This window comes from Magnolia sinica, chromosome 17, assembly GCF_029962835.1.
Source record: "Magnolia sinica isolate HGM2019 chromosome 17, MsV1, whole genome shotgun sequence".
In the NCBI taxonomy this organism is placed as follows: Eukaryota; Viridiplantae; Streptophyta; class Magnoliopsida; order Magnoliales; family Magnoliaceae; genus Magnolia; species Magnolia sinica.
In genome coordinates, this window is record NC_080589.1 from 48,021,075 (window position 1) to 48,041,302 (window position 20,228).

The 20,228-nt window shown below is 42.0% G+C and overlaps 1 protein-coding gene across 7 annotated transcripts in view; it reads right to left on the minus strand.

Moving 5' to 3' along the window:
• LOC131231154 (lactoylglutathione lyase-like) overlaps window positions 1-8,713 on the minus strand; it is a 45,734-nt gene extending 37,021 nt beyond the window's left edge. For 6 of the 7 annotated variants that reach the window (XM_058227258.1, XM_058227257.1, XM_058227254.1 and 3 more), the window contains exon 1: window positions 8,579-8,699. In XM_058227258.1, the coding sequence (XP_058083241.1) occupies window positions 8,579-8,668 (90 nt within the window). In that variant the 5' untranslated portion in view covers window positions 8,669-8,699. Of the gene's footprint in view, window positions 1-8,578 lie in introns of all 7 variants that reach the window. The other variant, XM_058227260.1, reaches the window with a different exon arrangement.
• Window positions 8,714-20,228: the final 11,515 nt, after the last annotated feature.

A 20,228-nucleotide genomic window follows, 5' to 3' on the forward strand; every position in this document is an offset into this window, starting at 1 on the left:
CAACGTATTCTACGGAAATCATTCACACCTGGTCAGAAAGTCCTTTTATATAATTCTCGGTTACATCTCTTTCCAGGTAAGCTTCGATCTCGTTGGGCCGACCTTTACTGTTATCACCGCTTACTCTCATGGGGCCGTCGAGATAAGAGACCCCACAACAAGGAATTTAAAGTAAATGGACATCGCTTAAAGCCATTTGTCGAAAAATTTGATTCGAGAGGACATGTCCATACCTCCGATTGATTTACCAGGATTGATCTCCTAGTCTGATGGAGGTATAGGTAGGTTTCCTGTTTTCATAGGAATAGGATAGTTTCCTTTATTCTGTTTTAGGATAGACGGTGAACTTCGCGCTCCTGGGAGCCAACTCAGCTTTTCTTTCTGTTTCATTTTCCTAGTTAGTTAGTTCAATGTTTGTGGGTAACATTGCTGCAAACCCTCACGAGACTACAACTCGTCCACTAGGGGCAACCTAGGGGTTTAAAGGCTTGTTGCATACGCTAAATGCAATCGAGAGTACCTGCGAAAGTGGTGTAGGTAGGATTTCATTTTTGTTATTTTTATTTTACTTCTGTTGGTTTCTCTCTTGTGCTGACCCGATCTTACGTAGATATCTTTGGAAAGCCTTTTGATTCTTTCGTCCAGGTACTATCTTTCCATCACTCCTCTTATATTTTTATTGTCCCATGTGCATTGTATGCTTATTTCTTTTACATTGAGGATAATGTAGATTTTAGGTTGGGGGTGGGAGATTAGGTTTCCTAATCAGAATTTTCTTGGTCTTGAGCAAAAATTGTGAAATTTTTTTAATTTTTCTCGATTTTTGTGTAAATTCGAAGGGATTTTGACAGCCATCTAGGGCACTTGGAATTTCAAGATACGTGATGTTGGTAATTTAAGACGCTTGGATTCAGTATCTGTTGGATTTCATAGTTAAGTTTGAATTGTTAATCCAAAATTAGAAGTTGTAAACATTGATTGAGTTATGATCTCACATGTCACATCTCGCTTTCACATTAAGGTTTCAGTTTGATATTGAAGGATTTACTTGGTACTCACTAAGCTTGAAAGGAACCAACCTGAGAAATTGAAAGGATTGGGCGAATGGTCTACACCATAGGTTTGCTCCCTATAGGTGTAGATTTAATTCCCTATGAATAATATGTGAAAAATTTAGGTGTACAGTCTTCATCATAGGTTTGCTCCCTGTAGGTGAGGATATGATTCCCCTTCTTGGCGTCACTTTTAATGGAAAAATCAAAAGCTGAAGGAATGAAAAGATGATTTGTGAGGCAAGTTTTGATTATCATGAATCTTCTTATTGGTTACCAATGATATCCCGAAATAGAGAAGTGAATTTTAATGATGATAAGCTGAGATTACACTGCATGCTCATAGATCTCAATGATTAGAATTTTTCTAATTAATGGAATAATACTTTGAACTTGATTATGAAGTTTACCGTGCACTTGAGTCTAGGAGAAAGTAATATCCAACATTCATGAATCTGGAAATTCTCATATCTGGATTATTCTACAAAAATCACTCGAGTTTATAGAAATTGTTCTGTAATTCTCAACTTACTTTTCGCATATTTTGCTCGGGACTAGCAAAATGCTGGTTGGGGGTTGTGTTGAGGGTCAAATATTACATATCAGACCCAGTTATTGCATGGATTTACAAGCATGATACCGTTTAATAGTCTGATTTAATCGTATTTGTGATGTAGAGTGTATTTACAAGCATGAACTGAAAAAGGGTGCTTAAACCATGGATTTAATGCTCTGATGACACCCAAGGCAAGGGACGGACTCCAAGGGACCAAGATCGATGGAATTACACACCAGGGATCCGAGAAAATCAGGTCATTCACGTTAAAGAGGCCCGAAATTGGTGAAAAATGCAAGATCACATAGTTCTCGCCATCTGATTGGCTCAAAACTTCATACATGGCCTGAGGGCCATAAATTAACCGTACATATCAAATTTCAGCCCTCGGATCACTATGGAAGTACCCCAACTGACAGATCAGCCCATAAACCGTTGATTCTGGGCCCGCCTGATATCTGAAGCTGCCTAAAATCTGGCCTCAACGCCTTAAATAGGGAGATTAATCGAATGAATGGTTTGGATTTTGATAGAACATCACAATGGGCTCCATTTATACAGCGTGTGTACATAAGGTACACAACTGCCGCGAGCCGCACCGAATCAACTAAAGCGGGTCAGCGCTGCTGACCCGCGTCTTCTTCCCAACACGGCAGTTGCCGTTTTAGCATTGTATAATAGACAAACGCTGTCCGTTTTTGCGAACGCTAGTGGGCCTCACATAGTGTACGTACGACCAATCTGAACCGTCCATCTTGTAGAGGACCATGAAATCTTCAAACCCATGCTGAACTTTTGGACCCATGCAATCACACGTGCGCGATACAGAGGCCATAAGTGGACTGCCCTGCAACGTTCAAATTGATGTTTGGATGATTTCTTCTCTGATTCTGAGTCAATGGACATGAAAAACCATCTGTTTCTTACCAAAATTTCGAGGGCAATCTAATGGACGGGGTGGATTTCTTCGAAAACACCTCTGTGGGGCCCACCGATCATGTCAGCGCTGGACATGCGAAAGGCTACGCACGTCCGCGAAATCTGATCTTCCAGGCAGTTGTGGCCCACCATCTTTGATCATATGGCAGATCTGAACCGTCCATCGTGTAGACCAGCCAAAATACTTCCAAGAGACGCTGATTTTACAGAAATAATGCAAGGAATGCGAGAGTTATGAAGCCCCGAACTTGGCTGCGAAAAGGCTTTCGCTGCGCGTGCGATAGCTTCCCAAATCCGATTTCCACCACTCTAAAAGCTATAAAAAGAGTTCCAAATGTAGAGAAGAGGGTGTGCTTGAATAGGGGACGTCAGATAGAGAGAGAGAGGCGGTGAGAGAAGTGTTTGAAATTTTTATGTATTTTTTCTTTATTTTTCTTCTTTTTCCTATGATTATGTTAGGCTAAATCCCTTAGCTAGGGCTAAGAGGTGAAGCTTGTGGCGTGATGGGAGCTTCTACAGGTTTGATTGAACTGAACTGATTGACTTTGTTTTGATTTAAGAAATTCTTTTAGTCATTAATGGTTTGTTGTGATTTAAATTACAGTAGATCTGTGATGGCTTGAATAATTCCTTTCCTTTTATTTTGATGTTCGGAAACCCTGTTGTTCGCCATCGTCTCATAGACATGGTTGGATGATGGAATCCTTCCTAACACTCATACATCTTTTAGTTGGTTATGGATTGGTCTAAGTTCTATTGTTTACCTTGTCTCTTAGGCATGGATTTGTGATGGAATCATACCTAATTCTTATACCTTTCATCTCTTGAAAACTATATCGAGTAAGTTCAGTATAATATCCATGAAGCAGGCATAAGATCTCCCTGATCTCTACAAGTGGATCCTCTGAATCCCTAGTTCCCTTTCTCTGAATTCTTTAAGTTTAGATTAATATTTCACCATTATTCCTCAAATCACAATTGGTTTAGATTTCATCTTAGCCTAGTTCTAGATCTGGTTATTTTCAGATAACGTACAGGTTTAGATCCTGTGGATTCGACCTCGGTCTTGCGAGTTTATTACTACATCACAACCTGCACTTGGGGTGTGAACACACCTTGAGAAAAGATAGCTTAGAAACACTAGGGGCAATGTCCAATTTCGGACATTGTCACCCGTCGGGTTCGTACACATCCGTGATCACTTGAGGTGACCTCGGATCATCCCTAGACCGTCAATCGATGAGTTTAGACCATGATTTACCCAATCCCAACCTTCAACAATCGAAAAATACGTAGTTACACCAAAAATTACACAAATTGACCCGAAATGATTCACAATGGAGTCGAGGGCCAAACGGAACATTCCAGGGGGACCCACTCACAGCATGATGCAACATCTCAAGCCATTGCACATATCTGTGCATCTCGAAAGATGCCCAGTCATCAGAATCTTAGTTGACAAAGGGTTGCCGTCAACCTTCTGCAATTGAGGATGATGTCAAAGTTGGGGAAGACAGTGGCCGATTTGATTCCATCAGAGGTGACTGTCAATAACTTTATTGGTCATGTTACGAATCGCATGGCATCCTGCCGGTCGATCTGACTGTTGGGACCAAAATAATATTGGCACCATTTTTCATGGTCAATACTTCGTCAAGTTATAATGCTTTGTTGGGCAAAGACTGGATTTATTCGTTGCGAATATCCCATCCTCCCTACATCAGTTCATGATCTTCTGGAATTGAGATAAGGTTGAACTAGTCTTGGCCGATAAAAAACCCTTCCTAGCCACTTCTAACGCCAATGAAGTTTATTATTACAGGGAAGAAATAGGACCAATTTAGTTCACCGAGAGGAACAAGTTTGGCCGACCAACTGGAATATTCGTAAAAAAGAATCCAGATAGTGTTGTGCAGGCTATTACAAAAGTAATCAGACCGAGTGATACCCTATCGAGGGACATCATTCCTTATCAGCCAGTCCCACGTTGTACCATCAAATAAATTCCATGATTGGTATGCCAAGAAATGAGCAATACCAAGCTGATCTCATGGCCAAAATAAGGAGGCTCGAAGAAAGCTTGAAAGAGATGGACGATGGCTGCCTCGTGAACTTGGCCGATATGGATATTTCGGCCGAAGAAGGGAGCGTCGAGCTTAAAAAGGCACCTGATAAGATGGAGGATTCTCAGCCCCAAGTTCAAGATCATTTGGCCAAAATCAACTTAGGGAACGATCAAGACTTAAAGCCCACATTCATTAGAGATCTATTGAAGCCACAAGAGAAGATGCAGTTGACGAACCTACTCAATGAGTTTGCTGATTGTTTCGCATGGGATTACCATGATATGTCAGTGCTTGATCGTAGTTTAGTCGAGCACATGTTGCATATAAAAGAAGGATATCGGCTACATAAGAAACCGTCCAGGCAAATGACAACAAAAGTAACCCACAAAATAAAGAAAGAAATCGAACGGCTTTTAAAGGCTGGTTTCATTAGACCTATCAAATACGCCGAGTGGATTTCAATTGTTATCCCAGTTATAGTAAACTATGAGTTTGCATTGATTTCAGAAATTTGAATTTGGCAATGCCAAAAGATTAATACCCGATGCTGGTGGTCAATCAGCTAATGGATAAGGTTGCCGGGAATGGTATTGTGTCCTTAATGGATGGACATTTCGAGTATAACCAAATTTACTTTGCAACGGACGACGTGCAAAAGACAACATTTAGACGTCCAGGTCCATTAGGAACTGTAGTGATGCCATTTTTACTTTAAAATGTAGGAGTTACATATCAGAGAGCAATGAATGCCATAATCCATGATATGATCGGCCTGTTTATGGAGGTCTATGTGGATGATGTAGAGGTCAAATCGGCTAATATAGAAGACCATGTCGTTCGATTGTGTAAATCGTTTGAACAAATGAATCTCCATAAGCTTAAAATAAACCCCCTAAAATGTGCTTTTAGGGTTTCAGCCAGAAATTTTATGGAATTCTTGGTGCATCAATGAGAAATACAGATCGATCAGAATAAGGCTCGAGCAATTATTAACACTCACCCGATAAAGAATAAAGCTGAACTACAACGATTCCTAGGTCAAGTTAATTTCATGCGGAGATTTATATCTAATTGTGTAGGGAAAAGCAACATATTTTTGCCATTGATAAATCTAAGAGAAGGGTCAAAGTTCAAATGGGAGGCAGAACATCAGCTAGCTTTCGATAAAATCAAGGAACATTTGATGAAGCCGCCGGTGATGCCACTAGTCAAAGGTCGATCGCTTAAGCTTTACATTGCAGCATCAACTGAGTCGCTCAGAGCTCTCTTAGCCTAGGACGATGAGACTCGGAAAGAGCATGCAGTTTATTATTTAAGCCAAACATTACTCGACGTGGAGAAACATTACTCAATTATAGAAAAGTTATGCCTATCACAGTACTTTGCAGTCACTAAATTAAGACATGATTTGTTGTCCGAAATAGTAAATATAACAGTGGTAACCGACTTAGTGAAGATGTTGAATTAGTTGATTCTGAATGGATGAATTGGCAAATGGTACTACTGGCTTTATTTGAATTTGATCTTTGTACACTCCACAAAAGACAGTAAAAGGTCAGGCCATACCAAATTTCTTGGCCGACCATCTATCTGATCTAGGGGGACAGATTTATCCGAAGATTAAGAATTTGTACTGCGTACAATTGACACCATGGAAGTTGATCTTTGATGGGTCAAAGACGTATAAAGCGTCAAAAGCTGGCATAATTTTAATTGCATCAAAGGGAAACAGATAGGAGTTTGCGTTCCAATTGGAATTTGGCTGTACCAATAATTAGGCTGAGTATAAAGTTATGATAATCGTTCTAGAATTATTGATGGAGTTAAGTGCAAGAACTGTGATGGTAATAGGGGACTCACAGTTAATGATCAATCAAACGACATGACTCTTCAAGTGTACTAGTACAACCTTGTTGTCATACTATGTCTTAGCAACTTAGATGATGGATACTTTTAGAGAAGTGGAGTTAATGCATATCACTAGGGATTACAATAGTGATGCCAACGAAATGACACAATTAAAAAAAAAAATGAAATGACACAATTAGCTGCAGTGCTTGATGTGCCGAGAGGATAGGGCAAAAGGATGATTGCTATCCATAAAAGATTCTTACCATCTATTTTCGAAAGATGAAGTACTATGGAAATAGGCCAAGTATAGTTAGAAGAAGATTGGAGGGCTCCTCTCTTGGGTTACCTTCAGAGCCCGCGTACTAACGCCAACATGAATGTGAGGAGATTTGCAACAAATTACGTCATGATTGACAGTGAACTTTACCAAAAAGGTTCCGATGGAGTTTTACTTCGATGCTTGTATGAAAAAAGAAGATTTGTTGGCAATGGGTGAGCTCTATAAAGGGATTTGAGGGGCTCACCAAGCAGGGAAGAAAATGAGACTCACGCTTAGGTGTTACAGATATTTTTGGTCAACAATGATGGTTGACTGCATACGGTATGTTAAAGGTTGTGAGGCTTGCCAGAAGAATGGGCCAATTCAACATGTGCTCACCAATGAAATACATTCGATCATAAAACCTTAGTGTTTCTAAGTTTGGGCGATCATTTGATAGGCTAGATTCATCCGCCTTCATCACTGATGGATTCATTTATCATTGCAGAGACCGATTATTTCACTAAATGGGTGGAAGCAAAACCTATGAAAGAAGTCGATCACCGGAAAATCATAGAATTCATTGAAAATAGTATCATCCATCGGTTTGGAATTCCAGAATCCATAATGATAGATCGAGATGCAACATTTTCGGCAAAAGAAATGTGAGCGATGGTGGACAAATACAGAATAAAAATCTTGCATTCAACGTCATATTATGCATATGTCAATGGCTAGGCCGAAGCCAATAACAAAGTAATCAAAAACATTTTAAAGAAGATGATAGAGGAAAGTTTTCGGGAATGGCATATGAAGTTATTAAAAGCATTGCGGGCTTATAGAACTCACAATTAACTACCGATTCCTAAAGTTGTGTTACCCATCATATTTACACATTGAGTTAGTGGCTGAATAGGTGATTGATCTCATCATATCCCAGTCATTAACTATGTATTTGACTATCTCGGTGCTTCGGCCATAACTTTTCAGTACCATGTATTTGACTATCTCGGTGCTTCGGCCATAACTCTTCAGTTTGAATTAAACGCAAATCCAATTCTGGCAAGCACGCATTCCTGCTGCCGAAAACAGAGCAGCAACAGGTTGCAGCCATGTATTTGGTCCATTCTACTGTGAAAGGACATGATGGAAAAGAAAAAAGAAAAACTACAACCGTATAATCGATCCCTACTTAAAAGAAAAGTGGATGGACACGATCATTCATGTCAAGAAAGGTCCAATTATCATCTGAAGTATCCATTCAGCAGGCGAACCTTGAATTGCTTATAATTTTCTAGAATCACTTCCATCAGATGAAGTTGACCGTCCCCCTTAGAAAGATTACACTTATAAATAAACAACCTGACATTTGGACGGTTAAGATCATCCTCAATCTAGACCATCTATTTGTTCCAACCCGCACCTCAAAAGACAGTGCAAAAAAACATAATCATCAAATTATCATATACCCATCAGATCAATAAAGCCAAAAATGGACGGTCAAGATCTTTTATGAAGAAACAAGTCCAAACATCAATCTGACCCATCCAATTGCTGAGCCCATCTGATGGTTTGCCAGATGGACGCTGAACAGTGGGCTGGACAAGATGGAAAGTCCATACAAATGTTATACAATGTTGGCATGTCCAAATGCAACTAGTTGTACTGAACTCTACAGTACAATAGTTACCAGATGAAATAGATAGGATGATCATATCACTCCAACTTTGAAAAGCATGCCCATCCACAACGGGGTTCACGAACTGGACGGCCTGTATTGAAGAGGCGTTCCAAATGTGCTGTGGATGTGTGCGAGAGTATTTTTCACCATAGCTTGCAGGAATACCATACTTACCGTCTGCTGCATGTAGTATCCTTTGGTGTCATCGTCGGGGCTGATGTCGAGGCCCGGGTTATTGGAGGGAGACTCTGACTCGGACGCCATTGTGAGAGAGAGAGAGAGAGAGAGAGAGAGAGAGAGATGCAAAGGACGATGGAAGGGATTTTGTTTTCGGGAAAGTGTCAGAGAGGCGGATGGTGTCCTGCCCCTGTCAAAACGGACTTGTCCAGGCAGGGCCTGCGTGGGGCCCGCCGAGATGTATGCGTTTTATCCTCTTTCAATCCATTTTTCCGGATAATTCTAGAGCATCATGTTAAAAATGAGGCAGATCCAAAACTCGGGCGGACCACATGGTGGAGACTGAACGCCTGCCTTTAAAATTTTATCAGGCGACATGGAAGTTCTGGATCAAACTGATATTTGCGTTTTCCCATCATCCCGTTTAGACTGACCCTATTAATGGGCTTGATGTAAAATAACATAACGGGGGGCCCTAGGAAGGATTCAACGGTGTGCGTTATTATTCCTACCTTTTCTTGTGAGGCCCACTTTAGTTTTGGGTGGGTCTAATCTTTTATCTCATGCCCACCGTGATGTTATTTTACATTAAAATTGTTGATGCAAAAAACCTAGTGCGCCCTCTTCCCATGTCCTAGCACCTGCACAAGGGAGATGTAAAGAAGATAAGGGAGACCCTGGTTCAAGCCGGGGAATCTCTGATGCTTAAGCCAGTGACTGGACGAGAGAAAAGGACCTTTTGAGATGTTTTCAGCATACCTTTTATCTTGGAGATGTCTTTCTTTTATAGGGATGAGAGGTTCTGTCGTGCAGGGATTCTCTACTGATAATCTCGGAGATTTGATTTGATTGCAATTTGTTTTATGGATACTTCCCGATCCCAAGGTTTTCAGGATCGAGAATCCTTTTACAAGATTTCCAGGATGGTATTTATGTTTACACTGTCTTTCTATAGCTTGGCTCGACTTTAACCAACTTTAGTAAAAGATGAGTCTCGGCTGGCTGCAAAGATAGGGCTTTTCGCCTTCTGTCGGATGAAACAGAGTCGGTCTGTAACCGATTCCCCTTCTTACTCCGATAACCGATACTATAATTGACCTAATACCAGTTGGTTTTATGGTCGGTTAGGTGAGTTCTACCCTTCGGACTTTAATTGGTCTCCTTTAGACGTGGCTGGCTCGTAATCCGAGTAAACTTTATGTGTCTTATATATTTTGTCTATGGCTCTTGACTCTTTAAATCTCGGTCAGGATTCATTTCCTGCAATCAGAACTAAGTCTCTCCTTTAGGCTTCGTCTTGTCTCAGTCTGACCTGTTGGCCCAGACCCCCGAGCAGTGTCAGTAGAGTTGGTCCATTCCATAACTGGGTCTTTGGACTTGTCGTATTTTTCCCTAACACAATTCATAGAATTTATATTTTATAGCTTTTTCATATTTTCAATGGGACATACGATATGAGGGGTTATGATGGAGCATTTAATACTCTTTAGGTCGTCCTTAACGAGCGTCGATTCGTGACTCGAGGCTGCACGAGCGAACAACTGTCAGAGCGTTTTTTCTGCTTATCAGCGCTGGACGTATGGCGAGGGCGATAATGGCGTCAGTCGGCATGTGACACGTGTCAGGTGGGGGAGTCGAAACAAGCGTCGACTCGACTCCTCCTTAAATACCTCTGCCACGTGGCAGGGTTATAAAAGGAGAAGCGGGACGCCTCTTCCCCATTCTCGCGCGTTAGCTCCTTCTTCTCCCGATTTCTCTTCTTCGCTGTCGCCATTTTTCCCACTGTTTTCATCTTTCTTTTCCTTTTTACTTCCTCGTCTCTGTGTTTTTCACCTCTCCGGTGAGTTTTCTCTCCCTCCCTTTCCTTTTCAATCTTAATGGCAATGCATTCTTCAAGTCCTCGGGAGGGAATTTTCAGTGATGAGGACAAAACAAGACATCTCTAGAATGTCTCGGAATCGTCCTCATTGTTGACGGAGATGACGATTGGTGCCAATGAAGCTTTTCAGTTCTTTGAAAGAGTGTTTGGGACTTCAAGAGAGCGTCCTGCTTCGGCAGGTCCTTCTGGCGGTGGCGTGTCACTGACGACTGCCCCTAGGAGACTTAATCCTCCTGGGGAAGACTTAGAGGAAGAGGATGAGGAGTTTGAGGAAACCACTGAGTCGGTTCCTCTTAGAGGATCGGCACAGGCCGCTGAATCGGCAGACGAGGAAGGGGAGGCTGCCAAGGGAGGAGAGGTTGGAGATGAGCAAAGGTGTCCGGTCCCTTCGATCCTAACTAAGGCAGACTTAGACAAAATTCGAGTCGGGTATCATGTCCTCGACTCAGTTATTCTTTATCTACCCCTCCCGAGTGAGTTACCCGACTATCCTTCTGCTGGGATGGCCGCCAAGTTGTTATGCAATGTGGCTTGTGTTTGCCCCTTCAATCCATTGCTTGAGATTTTTTTTCCCGACTCCGAATCGCTCTCGGGCAGATAGTTCCGAACGGGTGGAGGAACTTGTTTGGGTGTTCGGTGTTGTGGGCTGAGATAGAGCAGCCCCCACTGACTATCGACGAGTTCCTCTATCTGTACTAAGTATGGCCAAACCCTCAACAGCTGGCTGGTACTTCTTATGCGCTTGGCGGATCAAGGGCGGTTCTTTGATAACCGGCCCCCTACCTCCAACAAACACTAGAGAGAGAGAGATGGTTCTGGGCTTGCGGTCGCTGGGAGATTGCAGAGTCTGGACTCTTTGAACCTCCTATTCCTCGAGCGTTATCTGAAGCAGGTGACTTGGTGTGTCCTTTCTCTGTATTTTCTTGCTATGATATTTCTGAGTCTGACTGAATGTGTTCTGCAGATACTCCCAAGAAAAGGCCAAAGTTAGAAGCCGGTGCTCTAGCTCGGATCAATGATCTGAAGGCGCTAAGTCTGGAGGATCGATCTTGAAAGACACTTCTTCAGCTAGAGCGTCTTCTTCTCTCGAGCTTAGACTCGACCCTGACAGGTATCCTCTGATTGTTCTGACGCATTCTTCCTGAATTTTATTTAACTCTGTGCTTTGTCTGGTATAGAGATGGCTGAAGCTCGGCCTCTTTTAAAACCAACTTCCAAGATGAAGGCTCCCCGAGGTCGACACTTCTGTCGGAGGCTCGGTCTTCAAAGAAGTTGTAAACGACTCCAAAGGCTAAGGGCCATCCGCCCCGGTCGCCCCCGCCCCGGTCATCCCGACCGTGGTCGTACTCTCTGACCCAGAAGAGAGGGCGGAAGAGGTGGACACGACTCTTGCCGAGCCCCAGGTGGCTCCCGAGCTAGGACCCGTTGCAGAGCGGGTCTCGGAACTGAGAGAGGAGCAGAGAGGGGAGACCTCAGGGGGGAGATGACTCAACAGGAGCCTTCGTCCCTTCAACATGACGTGTCGGCCATGGTTCCTTGGGCCATCTCTCACGGGGGAGAGAAGGATTATGCTGGCTTCCGTAGCTCCCCCTCGAGGCGGGTTTTCGCTCACGTGACGAAGGTGCTAGTTGAGGTAACGTCTTTGATTTTTACCATCTTACGTAGCTTCGCACTCGTCTCAGCGACTTAGTTCTGACCTTAAGTTTTCTTTTTGTAGTTTGCCCCTTGCGTGCTTAGGGGTAGCTTAGATCTTGCTGATGCTGAGAAGCGAGTCACTGAGCTGGAGGCACAGCTTGAAGGTCCTATGACTCGGGTTGGCTTCCTGTCGGGCGATTTGGGTCTCGCCAAAAAGGCTGCCTAGGATGCCAAAGTAGAGTGCGCCCTTGCTACTGAAAGAGGCTCAAGAGGAGAGTCGGTGAGCCCTGCAAGCTCATGCCTCTTGCCGGGATAAGCTAGCCTGGGTCAAGGTTGAGGCTGGGGTAGCCATTGAGCGAGCCAAAGATGAGGCCAAGGACCAAGCCATAAAGGCCTTTCTTAATTCCCAAGAGTTTTCAGATGAGAGGAATCTCTTGTATCAGGGTGGGTACACGGCTTCTATCCAACTGAAGAAGTAATCTTTTTCCGACCTTAATCTCTCGGGATTCGATGATGATGCCGCTGGTTCTGAGGGCTTAGAGGCCGAAGCTGCCGGGTTTGCTAGTGCTGCAACTGGTATCGAGGTCGAGTCTGAGGCAGCTCCAGAGGTTTCTCCAAGTGGTGGTAGTAGATGAGTCTGAGCCACCTCCTGAGTTAGCACCTGATGAACCTTGGAGCTTAATTTTTGGCACTCACACCAGCACTTTATGCAGACCAAGCTCCAGGGCATGCTCGAGAGTATCTACAGCTGAGGAAGAGGCTAGCACATCTCGGCCAGTCTTGCTTTTGCTTTTAACCCTTTTACTCTATCAATGTAGCGTTAAAGCAAGATGTAACTCGATAAAACAAACGTACTGATGAATGAATATACTTTGGTTTCCTTTTATTCATTTTGACTCAGTTTATATGCTTGTCATTTTAAGTCTTCTTATGTATTAAATTGATTGACCTAAGGGTAGTATATCTTTAGATGCTCGGTATTCCAAGGGTTAGGTAGTAATTGCCCGGTTAGATCTTCCAAATGATACGTTCCAGGTCGGATGGTGCTTGAGACGATGTAGGGTCTTTCCCAATTGGGTCCCAGTGTGCCCCCGCCAACTTCCTTGGTATTGAGGAACATTTTTCAGAGGACCATGTCTCTGACTCAAAAACGCCTAACCTTGACTCGGGCATTGTAGAGCCGAGCTACTTGTTGCTGCCGAGCCACCATTCACAGCCAAGCTCTTTCCCTTTGTTCGTCTGCAAGATCGAGTCCGAGGGCTAAGAGTTCTTCATTATTCTCTTCATTAAATAAACTGACTCGGGCTGAAGGCAACCCGATCTCGACTAGGGTGACGGCTTCCGAGCCATAAGCAAGGGAGAAAGGAATTTCCCCCATAGCGATTTGAACCGTGGTTCGTTATGCCCACAGTATCTTCGGGAGTTCTTCAGCCCATGCTCCTTTGGCTTAGTCATGCTTGGTTTGAAGATGATATTTGATGACCTTATTGACCACCTTAACCTTTCTGTTCATTTGAGGATGATGGGGCGATGAGTACACATTTCTGATCCTGAGATTATTGCACATCTCTCGATAGCCCCTATTGTCAAACTGCTTCTCATTATCAGTGATAATAGTCCGGGGTATTTCGAATTGACAAATAATGTTTTTCCATATAAAGTCCATGATTTTCTGTTCAGTTATCCTCGCCAATGGCTCTGCCTCGGCCCACTTTTTGAAGTAGTCCACTGCTACAACAACAAACTTGGTTTGGCCTTTTCCCATAGGGAGTGGTCTAATGATGTCAATTCCTCATTGTGCAAAGCGCTAATGATCGGTCATAGGAGTCAGCTCATTCAGGGGTTACCTCGAAATGGCCGCGAACCATTGGCCTTTGTCGCATCTGTGGACGAGTTTACGAGCATCGTGCTGGATGGTCGGCCAGTAGTATCCTTGACGTAAGACCTTGTGTGCGAGTGATCGCCCTCCTGAGTGGTTTCCACAGAACCTTTCGTGGATCTCTCGTAGTACGTAGTTAGCTTCATCGGTATTTAGGCATCATAATAACGGAGCATATAAACCTTTTTTATATAGCATCCCGTTAAGAATGGTGTAGCAGGATGCTTGGATCTTTAATCGTCGAGCCTCTGGATGATCTTCGGGCAACTCTTCATTGTCGAGATATTGGACGATCGAATCAAGCCAAGTAGGTTTCGAATCAATTATGTGTACGGTCAAGCTAACTGGGTCAGTGATACTTGACTTAGAGATGTACTCGATTGGAATGGACCTGGGTATGTCGTCTTCTTCGGCAGAGGCAAGTTTTGCGAGTAGATTGGCTTTGGCGTTTTTTATCCGAGGGATCTGAGTGACCACACACTATTGAAATCCATTGATTAACTCTCTGACTTTCTCCATGTATGCTTTCAATTGCTCTTTATGTTTTTGATACACACCAGTGACTTGCTTGACGACCAATTGTGAATCGCTGAAGACGCTGAGATGAGTAACACCCAAATTGGCTGCGAGTCGAAGGCTGAGCAATAAAGCTTCATATTCTACTGTATTGTTCGAGGCTTGAAATCTAAGTCTTAAGGCATACTGCATGTAGGTTTGATCGGGAGTTTTTAGGACGACTCCTGTCCCACTTGCCTTAGAGTTGGAGGAGCCGTCGACATACAGTTTCCAAGTAATTGGGTTGGGTGCTGACTCGGGAGAAGCGGTCGTCAATTCCTCAATAAGCTCGGTAGCATGCTCAGTCATTGGATCGGCTTGTGGTGTCACTTCAGCAATGAAGTCGGCCATGACTTACCCTTTGATTGCTACTCTCGGCTTGTATTGAATGTCGAATTTGCTGAGTTCGATTGCCCATTTTGTAAGCCTACTGGATGCCTCTGGTTTCTGAAGGATCTGCCGTAGTGGGAGGTTGGTCATCACGACAATGGTATGAGCTTGAAAGTATGGCTGAAGTCATCGCGAGGAGACTGCCAGGACTAAGGCCACTTTTTTCAGGAGTGGGTATCTTGTCTCTGCTGGTAACAGTGCTTTGCTGATGTAATAGACCGGCACTTGCTTTCCTTCGTGCTCTCGTATTAGAGCTGAGCTAACCGCTGCGTCAGACACAGCGAGATATAATAACAGAGCTTCCCCTGACTCGGGTTTCGATAAGAGAGGTGGAGATCCGAGATAAGACTTCAATTGCTGGAACGCTGTTTCACAGTCTTCCGTCCAATCCACCGTTTGCCATCCCTTCAGTTGTTTAAAGAATGAGAGACATTTGTTGGTAGCTCGGGAGAGGAAACGGTTAAGTGCTGTTACTCGTTCGGTCAGCGTTTGTATGTCTTTGATTATTTTCGGAGACTCCATGTCAAGCAAAGGCTTGATCTTCTCAGGATGTGCCTCGATCCCTCGTTGACTGACCACGAATCCGAGGAACTTTCTCGAGCTCACGCCAAAGGCACACTTGCTTGGGTTCAACTTCATTTGGAACTTGCATAAGATCAAAAACATTTCTTCTAGGTCGACTATATGGTCGGCCGCATATATGCTTTTGACGAGCATGTCGTCAATGTATATTTTCATGGTTCGGCCAATTTGTTGAGTAAATATTTTGTTCACTAATCTTTGATAAGTTGCCTCAGCATTTTTCAAACCAAACAGCATCACACGGTAACAATAAAGACCTTTGTCAGTGACAAAGGTGGTCTTAAATTTATCAGATTGATGCATTACAATTTGATTGTATCCTAAATAAGCATCCTTAAAGCTAAGGAGTTCATGTCCTGCCGTGCTATCCACCAGCTAATCAATCCTCGGAAGAGGGAAACTATCCTTCGAGCAGTTTTGTTTAGGTCGGTATAATCAATATAGACTCGCTACTTCCCATTGGCTTTCTTCACAAGTACGACATTAGCTACCCATTCTGGGTAGTATATCTCTTCTATGAATTTGGCCTTGAAGAGCTTGCTGACCTCTTTTTCAATGATAGCGTACCTTTCAGGGCCGATCGGGCATCACTTCTGTCGGATTGGCCGGTAGGTCGGATCGATGTTGAGTCGGTGAGTTATCACCGAAGGATCGATCCCTGACATATCCTCATGACTCTATGCAAATATATTAGCGTATCATCGGAGCAGGGCTATCAGATTGTCTTTCAAGGTGATTGCAGAGATGACCCAATTTGTACCATTTTGGATTCTGTCTCGACCAAAGGTACCGAGATAAGGTTTTCCACTGGTTGTCCTCGTTTGTGAGTTTCGACCCGAGGATCTAGTGACTCGATCATGGATACCTCGGCTGGAGCTTTTATGGCTGTCCCGTAGCAACGTCTTGCGTCTTGCTGATCTCCTTTGACGACTCCTACTCCCGACTTAGTCGGAAATTTCATGGAGAGGTGGTAAGTAGATACAACGGCTTAGAGGAGATTCAGAGAGGGTCGGCCGAGTATAGCATTGTAAACTGATGACTAATCAACTATCAGAAAGTCGACCATTACTGTCATCTAATGCGGAGGGTTGCCGGCAATAAGAGGCAAAAAGATGATTCCTTCGGGGAGCGTCTGTCCACCTGAGAATCCAATCAATAGGGTACGAACCGGACGTAATGCCGATCGTTCAACTCCCATTTTGTTGAATGCTTGAGTAAACAGCACATCTGCAAATGATCCTGTGTCGACGATTATGCGGAACACCCTGCGGTTTGCGATGGTGAGAGTGATGACCAATGCATCGCGATGAGTGTAGAAAATGTCTCGAGCGTTTTCATTGGTGAACGAGATGCAGTATCTTTTTCTCTTCTTTTCTTTTGAGGGCCGAGCTATGATCAGGATCTCGGATTCTTTAAACCCATCCATTCACATTCACGAAGGTAACTATTCATGAGAATAAAATAGACTGTATTTATTATTCCATTAGAATAAAAAGCATACAAATAATTCTTTAATGCCCTCTCAATGGAAGCTTAATAAATCACATATTATTTTTTATTTTTTATTTTAAAAAATAAATCACATCTCGTTACATTTACGAAGGTAACCATACATGAGAATAAAATATACTGTATTTATTATTCCATTAAAATAAAAAATGTACAAATAATTCTTTACTACCCTCCCAATGGGAGCTTTTATCTCATGCCCTGAAAATGGATGAACGAAGTGGATAAAACACCTACATCTTGATGGCCACACCCTAGTCGGTCCTAGCATGGGCATATTAGTAGATGGTGCTGCGGGTCCCACCATATTTTATGTGTTTTATCCTTACCCTTCATCCTTTTCCGAGCTTATCTTAGGCATAATCCCAAAAATAAAGCAGGTTTAACTCTTAAGTAGACTACACCACAATAAATAATTATAATTAAACACCCACCATTAATAAAAGTTTTGGATCTTGACATTTGTTTTCTCTTCAGTCAGTGTGACCTAATCAATAGGTTGATGGCGAATAAACATTCCAGTGGTCCCTAGGAAGCTTTTAACGGTGGGTGTTTAATCACCCCTTTTTTCGTATAGTTTAGTCTACTTAATATTTGGATCTGCCTCATTTTTAGGCTCATGCCATAAAATAATGATCTAAAATCGATAGAAAAAGCGTGGATAAAACTCATACATGAATGACGTTGCGCCACAGAGCACGTCCATCTGTGAGAGTATGAATTCAGGCATTCAGGGCTTGTAAACGTATCACATATGAACTCAAATTTAAACGACTATATTGTGGAACCTCTGTCTTTAAGGCAGTAAATATCAGATTGGTTTGGACAATCCAATCCTCTGATTTGTGGAAATAAAGCCATTCACCATTTTTCGTTTTAAACCGTCCAATAAATGGATCCCATTCCATGGTTAGATAATCTGATAATCTTAATCTTTTGTTCACAGTGCATCAAAACTAAATTGGCTCCATAATCTGGACAGTTTAATTTGAACGATTCATATGCAAAGCATGCAATTTATAAGTGATTTCCAAGTGCCTGCCTATCATTCATCGCACTGAGGCAGTGTATTAAAGTTTTTATCCATTTAAATATTTAAATGGGTAGAGGCCTATGATTGTTCACCACTGTTTTGTAAACGGCAGTGACTTGTCGTTCACCCGAGTCGCAGTCACATGCAGATATCCAGACCATCCAAATTGTGGCATGTTGCGGGTAGAATATATTAATATAAAAAAACTCTTGCTAGCTGATCAAGCATTCCTGACCATTCAATGGATGTCTATCAAATGAATGGATGAAAGTAAAACAGTGAGCGTCCATACTCAATTGAGTCAGCGGGTGGAACCGACTCTATTTCCGTGCAACTATGCCATGCATGTCGCCGAATAATTACCACCGTTTTTAGAATGGGTTCACACTCATTATTCAAATTAGAGCTTTTTTACGGCAAATTTCTTGAGGAATTTATATTTTACCGAATAATGCCACTAAGATTAGAAATGACAGGGTGGTTCTTTTTGAAGTATGAAATTACAAAAGTTGTCATATTTAATTTTTTTCTTTAAAAAATAATGAAACGCAAGACTTGTGGGCCACACATGGTATTGTGCACTATTTGTTGATGGATTGGCCTACCTAACAATTGGATCTGTCATATTTTTAATTCATATATTAATAATATTGGTGTGTTTCTGTTGGACGCGTTGGACGTGAGACACATGCTGTGTAGTCGTATAACTTTTAGTTTTCAACTTTACCCTAAAGGAAAAAACACAAAGGGTGGTAACGTAATTTTCCAGCTCGAACTCATTTTCAAGCTCAAAAAATCAGCTCGGCTCGGCTCAAATTCAGTGTTGAACCGAGTCAAATCGAGCTTTTTCGAGTTGAGTTGAGTGAGGTAACCGCGCTAGCTCCGTTCTTGTACACCTCTAATTAGAGGCACTATTTGATAAAATTTATTTTTTGAGGAATTTTGTGGTAAAAATCTCTTTTATTTTACTTATGATTGTTTGATACACTATAGGCCCATTTAGATACCACGAAATATGTTACTTAAAAACAAAAAGCCTACAATAGTTGATAAGTAACTTGTTTGAGATAAGTAAGTTTGGTTATGATCAATTTTAAGTAACTTAAAAAAAAAAAAATTTATTTAAAGTTACTTAGGGCGAGTTTGGATCCCACCAAATAAGTTACTTTTTCTACTTATAGCAGTAGATAAGTAACTTATTTTAGATAAGTAAGTTTGGTTTATGATTAGTTATAAGTAGCTTTTTTACTTAAAAGTACTTAATTATTTCAATTAATTTTTTTAAAAAGCTTTTCTACTTTTCATAAATTGCTAAAGAGAGGCATAAGGAGAGAGGAGAAGTTGATAAGATGGGGAGTAGTTGTGAGGAATTTAAAAGCAGACAAAGCAGCTGATAATCATCAATGAGGCAAATCAAGCGGCCGATAGTCATCCACGAGTTTGATCAAGTGGCCGATAGTCATCCAGGAGGCAAACTAAGTAGTTGATAGTTATTCAGGAGGTTGACCAAACAACCGATAGTCATCCAGGAGGTCGATCAAGTGACTAAGTGAAATGTGGTGGAGTCAGTAAGGAAGCCTGGAGCGGTTACTAGGACATGTATCAAATTTAGAAGGAAGTCTCCAGAAGGCCATTTAGTGCTGAAGTGGTTACAACAACTGTTAGAACATGGGAAGCATCTAAAAGGCCATATACTGTTGAAATGGTTATAATAACTGTTAGAATATAGGAAGCATTCAAAAGGCCATGTAGTGCTGAAATGGTTACAACAACCATCATAATGTAGGAAGCATCCAAATGGTTGAGTTAAGGCTATAAATAGCAGATGAATTCAACAAAAAAATTTGGTGTCATACCAACTCAATCAAACCCAATATATACCTTTCAATTATCCATCATTTACATTCCTTAGTGTAATTGCTCTACCTTTTTATAAGTCGATTACATTTCTTAGTATGATCCTTTACTTTTTACCTATTTTTTACATTCCATAGTGTAATCCATAGTGTTAATCAAGTAGTTGATAATCTTAACTATAATTTGGGCTTATGCTTATACGCTAGATTCAGTTCTCCATCTACGAAGGTGTTGTGCAGTTTCTATTGGTGTCCGACTATAAGGTTTCCTTTCTTGTTTTTATTTTATCTGTATTGAAGAGTCTTTTCATACGGAATGCAAAGGTGTA